Here is an 8045-nt window from a genome sequence, read left to right as displayed (position 1 = left end):
TAAAAAGTGTAGCAATCAATATTAGTGTTTCAATAAATTCGGTATATTTTCCTGCATTTCATTCGGTCTATTTTTAATGCAGTTATATGTATGTGTATACGTATATATGTATATGTATATACATATATATAATCTATTTATATAATCACATATATATATATATTTATTATATAAATATATATATATATATATATATATATATATATATATATATATTTATTATATAAATATATATATATATATATATATATATATATAACTATATATATATAATCCTATACTCCTTTGTTAATATATATATATATATATAATATCTTATATATATATGCTATATATAATCTATAGAACACTCCTTTGTTAAGTACGTGCCAACGAGAACCTTTCTTACTGTAATTATTATAATTGCTGAGATGAAGAAGAACCCTACTCATATAGAACAAGCCCATCACAGGGCCACTGACTTGAAATTCGAGCATCCAAAGAATATTAAGGTGTTCATTCGAAAGAGGAGATCAGTTTTTAGAAAAAGATAATTTAACAAGTTAATAAATAGATGAAAATGTAAGTAAATTATTAAAATATATGAGAATGGTACTAGGGTAGTAATGCATTGCATCTTCACTTGAACTTTTGAGGTTCCAATTGCACGACATCTGGGAGGCTGTTCCACAGTCCAGTGTTCTCATTAATAATGCCTCTTATGATTCCCTGACAGGCACCCCAGTGTACTACCAAGTCTCAGACAACTGTCTCCAGTAGACTGTTCCACAGTCCAGTGTTCTCAATAATGCCTCTATGATTCCCTAACAGGCACCCCAGTGTTCTACCCCGTCCTAAACAACTGTCTACAGTAGGCTGTTTCACAGTCTAGTGTTCTAATTAATAATGCCTCTATGATTCCCAGATAGGCACCCCAGTGTACTACCAAGTCTCAGACAACTGTCTACAGCAGACTGTTCCACAATCCAGTGTTCTCATTAATATTGCCTCTATGATTCCCTGACAGCCAACCCAGTGTACTGCCAAGTCCCAAACAACTGTCTTCAGTAGACTGTTCCATAGTCCAGTGTTCTCATTAATAATGCCTCTATGATTCCCTGACAGGCAACCCAGTGTTCTACCCCGTCCCAAGCAACTGTCTACAATACTGTGAATGCTCGAACGGCGTGGCTTGGCTTTTCCAGTGCGGGGAACTACAGGCTTTCGACACGACCAAGAACGTGTGCAACTGGCTCACCAGCGTCGATTGCGGTTCCAGACCAGTGCCGCAATAAAACGAGAATAAAAGGCGGAAAAATGGAACTAGGATAAACAATAACCCTTTCATTTCGCTTTTCCTTTCGCTGTACCTCCGTTCATATTCTCTTTCTTCCGTCTTACTATTCCTTAATCCTCTCCTAACAATCGAATCAAAATGCAGCTTCGAGGTTCTCCTCCTGTTACACCTTTCAAACCTTTCGACTGCAACTTTTATCTTTTAGGGCTGGATGAGTTCATCATGGGTCCCAGAGCTTGGCCTTTGGCCTAAATTCTAGATTTTGTTCTATTCTTGTTTTATTTTGCTCGAAGCAAGTTCACACAATAAAAGTTTGCAACATTTATACAGCATCTCATTCACACAGTTCCTGCTCTCAATGTCTGAATTAAAGACCACTTATACAAAAATATGTGAGCCTCACGTTTGCTATTTCCGTGGGTCGCTCCTGGCTTGTCTCCCATCAGTTCACACAGCTGTAAATGGGCAGCTGCAAGTGCTAGGGCCAGGAAACGTGTAGGACTAGCAGCTTCATCCCTAAAGATTTAATAAGAAACCAGAATGTCCAGTCCTGGAAGCACCCTCTTAGAAGGGGGTGAAAGATTAAGGTGAACAAGTGTGTATGCATATATATACTGTACATATGTACATATATGTTTATGCATATACTGTATATATGTATACATATGTACATATACATGTATATAAATGCATATATATATATACACAAACACAATATATATGTATATATATATAATGTACTTATATATATATACATAATATATATATATATATAATATATATATATATTATATATATATATATATACACTGGGTTTGAAGGCTATGAAAGCCTGGTTTTGCTAGAGCACTTGAATGCAAAGACGGGCAACTAACAGAGAAAGAAATGGTTTGTTTGTAGTTACGGAATTCTCGAGGTACATGAGGATGAGAAAACATTATTTTAAAAGCTCTGATTGATGGCAATTCTTGGTTACCAAAGAAAGATTTTGTGTACATGAAAAGAAAAAAAAGACGAGGATAAGAATTTACTACAGTTTGGTGACGAGAGTAGTTTAGTTAGGTCAGACGACATTTCAAGTTAAAATAGATATGTTCTTTTTGTAAAGACGTCGCTGTAAATGAAATTTAGATATGTGAGGGCAATGGGAACATATCAGAAAACACAAAATGAAACGTGGGCTGAGGTTAAAGATATAGAGGCAGGAATACATGTGGAGCATATAAAATTATAAGCTGTGGTTGTAGTGAGTGTTTGTGAGAACATAAGCATAAAGAGGGGATAGATGCAGTAGATAGTAGAATAAGGTAAGAAGTGGTTTAGTGAATAAAAAAAAGATTGAAGGTGCAACTGATCACTTAAGACACCTGGAAAGTGTTGCAAGGGACAAACCTTGATAAATAAATATATAATAAATAAGCTTTTGAGAGAAACTGATTGTATTTCCTCATAAAACATCGTTAACATTTTAGTAATATTTATTTCGGTTTGGGGAAAAAGTACAATATTCAAACGTCATGACATTCAAGTTTCAGTTTGGCGCTCTAAAACTACGCGGATCTACTCTTGCAGAAATACAAGGAGTTTAACATGATCAGCCGTACAAATGCTGTCAGGAGTGGGCACAAAGTGGCATTTAGACGCTAGCAGACTCTCGTGATAAATAGAGGTTATTAACGTAAGTGTGTATGGGAAAAGTCCCCTTAAGGACTAGGTGCTTGGCTCGTGGTCGCCGGTGCGGATGTGGGTCTAGGCCTGTCTCCGCACTCGACGAGTTGCTCCCAGTTGCAGACTTTGAGACGTTCGTCGTAGAGCGTCTGTGGGGCGCAAGTGAACCTCCAGGCTATCTGGTCAGAGCATTCGCAATAGGCGCCACAGTCGTCGGGGTCAGGGTAGTAAACAGGAGCTGCTTGCCAAAGAAAAATAGGCAAAAGGTTTTAGTATTTTCCTTATGACATTAACATCTAGGCCTATATGTCTTGACATGTGAAACAGGAACGTAGTATTTGTACGCTTCTTTTCAGTATTAATGACAGTAATTGTACGATTTTTGTTTGATATGGTTATCTGGATTCCTCTGTGCTCATGGATATGTTAGTAGGTGTCAGCGAGGCTTAAAAAAACATTATAATGTCTGAGTGTATATGCATACTCGGAAGAACAGTTACAAGATTAGCATAGGTCACGGATGGATCAGGGTAGGAAGGGAAGATTAAGCAAGGGGTAGATACATTGTATGAAAAGTATTGGAAAGGAAGGGTCTTGATGCCCAGAAAGTGAGAGATTGTGTTCAGGATCAAGGTACATGTCACTGTTGAAAAGCCCTCTGTGAGAAAAATCCCTCTTGGGGAAATGGCTCAATGTATCAAAATTTGACCATTTTTTATGTTGAAGGAAAGGGGATCCTAGAACTGTCAATGATGGTCAACTTACATGAAGGATCTATTGCGGGGCACTTGGCAGTAATTTCAGCGGAACATTGACCTTCCGCTCTCGCCAAAGCGATCACAGGTAGTAACACTAGCAACTGCCCAGCAATCTTCTGTCAAAAATAAAAAGTATGTTGTCTCAGTTTGAAAATCAATGGCTATCATAACGCAAGTGCTGAAGACCTCGGGTTATACAAAAAAAAAGCAATCATCTGATCTAACAAGCAGGTATCATCTTTGTAATGCTTAGTGCTCTTGTCTAATCGGTCTGACTTGGTGTCTTAAAAAGTCGGAAATTTACTCAGCTCTACTGTTCTGGAATCCCAGTGTGGCTTCTGCCAGGAAAGATCACTGTAATGCTTAATACTCTTGTCTAATCAGTCTAACTTTACGGCCTCTTAAATGGTCGGATATTACTCGGCTCTACTGTTCTGGAATCCCTGTTGGCCTCTGCCAGAAAAGACACTCTGGGGACTTTACAACTTCACAGTGAAGTTCAGTTAACACTGGGCCTTCAAAGTGTCTTGTCTTATGTCTCCTTTCTTGATGTGTCTCAAGCATTCCATAATCTGGCATGAGGTTTTATGAGAAAAACTTCCTGCTTATGACAACTCCTTCATTTGAAGCGGAGTTAACTCGGGGCCTTCTAAATCTTGTCTCCTTTCTTGATATCTCTCACGCATTCTAGATTTTCACTTAGTAGCTTTCTGTCCACTGTCGCTCTTTGAGATTCCTAGTCTTTCACCTACATTTTCCCTTCTTATAATATATCTTTTTTGTCCCTTCTGTTCAAGTGCCACTGACTCAACCATCTACACTTCCAAAAAAAAACTCTCAGGACATCTCGAGTTCACGTATTTCATCCTCAGTCACTAACATTTCATCATAAGAGCATATCGGAATAAGAGTCTCGTAACTCAGCTCCCGCGTTCCCAAGACTCATTCTAATCTATTTACCTTCCAATTTCGCGTGAAATTCTCCGATTCTGCCAGACGAAATTACATTCTAACCTCTCATTTCTGCTAGCAGTTTAGAGACACTGATTACTTGTCTGCAGACGCTGTTATCTCGATTTTTGGGGCATTTCAAGTACAGTACTGGGAATTTTATGGGAAAGCCATATGGTAAGGGGTGATGTTTATTAAGATAAGAATATTGGATTTTTATTTGATAAAAAAAATTTTAGGCATTTTTTGATTACGAATCGCCAAGGTTTTTTTTTTTTACCTGTGATTAATTTTTGTTAAAGGTAGACTTTTATAGTGTCTATATACAAACTAGTATTTTGTGAATGACTACACTATTTCTCACCTTGGCCCCTGAGCTTAGATAGTTATTCTAATAAATTAAAGAAGTTACACATCTTTGCTAAAGTTAGGCCTTAAGGACTTCTCTCTGAAGCAGGAAAATTTCTCATAAATGCAATACAAATATATGATAAATATACAATATACAGTACCACTGCACTGGCTATCACGTCTCGTACCCCTCCCCTGGGTTTAAGGTTTCGTACCCCTTGGGAGTACAGGTACCCCAGGTTAAGAACCACTGCTCTGAAGGTATTTTGTCTTAAGAAATTTTGTAAAACGATTTACAACAGATGTTTGTAGACTTCTCCTATATGCAAATGATGATCATGAGAGTAAGGAGCAGGATTTTCGCCAGATTTTGAGATTTAAGAGATACAAAAAAAAAAGAGAAGACATTGCAATGCCACTTAGAAGATCAAACTTTGAGGCACAGCAAAATGTTTGAAGAATTGCGAAGTTCAGAAAACCAAATTGCCAAGTGACGTTATACTGGCTTTTTTTTTTTTTTGAAGGGGAGGTGGGGGGAGGTGCTGGAGGTGGGTGGCAACTTCTATAAAGTTGTTACATCAAAACCTGAAATGCTTTAAAAAGAGTTGTAGTTAGATAAGAGGGCTTGATTAAAAGTGTTACAAACTGAACTCAATCGTTCACCATATACACCTGTCATACAATCTTTTCGCACCATCGAAATCTTTACATGCAATAATCCAATGTTTTTTTTTACTACATTTCTTTAATACCCAAGATTTATTTCCACTTCATTTTGGGACTATCCACCACACGTCATTGGCTGATGACTATCAAGCCTTGGTTTGATTCTTGCGACTGACTGGTGCACTCACCCAATATGGACGCCATGGCTGAGAGGTGCAGTCCTCTGTCATAACAGCTACATCCGTGGATCGCCTCCGACTTACTCTGCCCTAAAATGGAAAGCTGCAGTATCTACAAAATTTCGAAATTGAGATATGCCACTTATTAGGCTCGTGAAATACTAACGCACAAGTTTCTGCTGTTTCAGAATGATTCTTCAGTGCTTTCCGCGAGTATTTAGGGCGACCCGTTTGCAGTATCTGCAAAATCAGCAGTATCTACCATTTTTCTCAGTTCTGCATTTTTGCAGATAATGCAGTCTTCCGTTTCAGGGCTCTACTGCTTACCAGCCCATCCAGCTGGGGTCACGGAAAAGGGTGTGGGCCTTGCAAACTCCCCCCTTTTAGCAAAGTTGCCGTTTTGATTACTTGACAGTTTGTGAATCTATAGTCTGAGGAGAAAGTTTGTAACCGCGACTTGAGCGCTCTCGTTAGTTCGACGTATCAGTTATAAAATAAGCATTTAAATCTATCCCATGCTTGTCTGGAAATGTAACACTCCGGTGCGAAAATGATGTTGGTGACTCATAGTATACATGCAGGCGTCTCGGCTTCATTTTCTGTTCCCTCATATTTCTCTGTTTATCCATTTTTCCTGTAACCTGTATTCTCTGAAGGCTGGTTTCCCTGTTGACTGTCCGTAAAGACTTTCAGCTGAATACTGAAAGAAAAAAAAGTAGAAAGCACCTGGAAATTTGAAGAAAGAAAGAAAGAAAGCAGCTGAAGATTTAAAGAAAGAAAGAAAGGAAAAACCGGCTGAAGATGTAAAGAAAAATAAAAAAGCATCTGAAGATTGAAAGAGAACAAAGAAAGGAAAAAGCAGAAGATTTAAAGAAAAAGAAAAACCAGGTAAATATTTAAGAAAGAAAAAAGGCGAGCAATGAAGATTTTAAGAAAGAAAGCAACTGCTGATTAAAAGAAAGAAAGAAGAAAGCAGACGGAGATTTAAAGAAAGTAAAAACAGGTAAAGAAAGATTTAAAGAAAGAAAGAAAAAGAAGACAGCAGCTGAAGATTTAAAGAAAGAAGAAAGCAAATGCTGATTTAAAGAAAGAAAGTAGAAAGCAGCTGAAGATTTAAAGAAAGAAGAAAGCAACTGCTGATTTAAAGAAAGAAAGAAGAAAGCAGCTGAAGATTTAAAGAAAGAAAGCATCTGCTGATTTAAAGAAAGAAGAAAACAGAGGGAGATTTAAAGAAAGTAAAAACAGGTAAAGATTTAAAGAAAGAAAAAAAGTAAGCAGCTGAAGATTTAAAGCAAGAAGAAAGCAATTGCTGATTTAAAGATGGAAGAAAGCAGCTGAGGATTTCAAGAATGAAAGCAACTGCTGATTAAAAAGAAAGAAAGAAGAAATTAGACGGACATTTAAAGAAAAAGAAAAAATCAACAGACGAGTTTTTTCGCTCCTTCAGTGAGAAAGTGGAACTGGATAAGTAGCAGGACGCAACTTACCATCCTGACCCTGAAATGGACTTTTCCGTATTGCCCCTTCCTCTGAAATGACGTCCCGTTTTTATACAGGGTAATTATGGCGTTTTCAGGCTTATGGGAGTCGCAAGGGCGACGCCAGAACACAAGGTTTGCCATGTACAGTATACGTAATACTCTCAAGGGTCTGTCGGTGCTGCCTTGTGAGAAAGTAAACAAGCCACTCACCTCTCAAGGTGAATGGGTTATTGATGTAGTGTTTACTGATTTTTGTGTTTTGTCAGTGATCTGTTTGAGACATGTAGTTACACAGACACTACACACACACACACACACACACACACATTTCGCTCCATCATTACAAGACTGTCGTAACAAAATCTTGATTTTTCAGCAGTCCTATAATATTTTGATTTAGACTTAAAATCTTCCCAGCGCCATCTCAGCCAAAATGCACTTAGACTTACTTTATGCAAAGACGCATAAATGGGCAATCTTATAGCTATGTAACTCAAAACTTCAAATTTTCATACGACATAATATCAAATATAATATATATATATATATATATATATATATATATATACATATATATATATATATATATATATATATATATATGTGTGTTCATATGAGCAATGAGTGTAGAATTTAATCCACACAGTTGTTGCTTCATGTTACTGCTCTGTGTATTTTCACTAATGAGTTACTACACGGCACGTATTCCCCTTGC

General features: G+C 37.4%; 1 protein-coding gene and 1 long non-coding RNA gene across 3 annotated transcripts in view; one reads left to right on the top strand and one right to left on the bottom strand.

Moving 5' to 3' along the window:
* The window catches only part of LOC136852319 (uncharacterized), a 1929-nt gene extending 792 nt beyond the window's left edge, over positions 1 to 1137 (top strand). The window contains exon 3 of the long non-coding RNA XR_010857107.1: positions 1105 to 1137. This is a non-coding gene — a long non-coding RNA (uncharacterized lncRNA). The remainder of the gene's footprint in view (positions 1 to 1104) is intronic.
* A 1560-nt stretch (positions 1138 to 2697) lies between these two features.
* On the bottom strand, positions 2698 to 7486 carry LOC136852120 (uncharacterized). 2 transcript variants are annotated; one of them, XM_067126568.1, is made up of 3 exons: positions 7337 to 7486; positions 3710 to 3818; positions 2698 to 3182 (listed from the first exon to the last, which is right to left on the bottom strand). In XM_067126568.1, the coding sequence occupies exons 1-3, from the start codon at positions 7469 to 7471 to the stop codon at positions 2980 to 2982; spliced, it is 447 nt and encodes a 148-aa protein (XP_066982669.1). In that variant the 5' UTR covers positions 7472 to 7486; the 3' UTR covers positions 2698 to 2979. The 2 variants fall into 2 exon arrangements, with proteins under 2 accessions (XP_066982669.1, XP_066982670.1); XM_067126569.1 differs by lacking the exon at positions 7337 to 7486 and adding an exon at positions 5859 to 5915.
* Positions 7487 to 8045: the final 559 nt, after the last annotated feature.

Source organism: Macrobrachium rosenbergii, chromosome 25 (assembly GCF_040412425.1).
Source record: "Macrobrachium rosenbergii isolate ZJJX-2024 chromosome 25, ASM4041242v1, whole genome shotgun sequence".
Lineage (NCBI taxonomy): Eukaryota > Metazoa > Arthropoda > Malacostraca > Decapoda > Palaemonidae > Macrobrachium > Macrobrachium rosenbergii.
The sequence above is the reverse complement of the archived record's forward strand: the minus strand, read 5'-3'. Positions and strand labels throughout refer to the sequence as shown.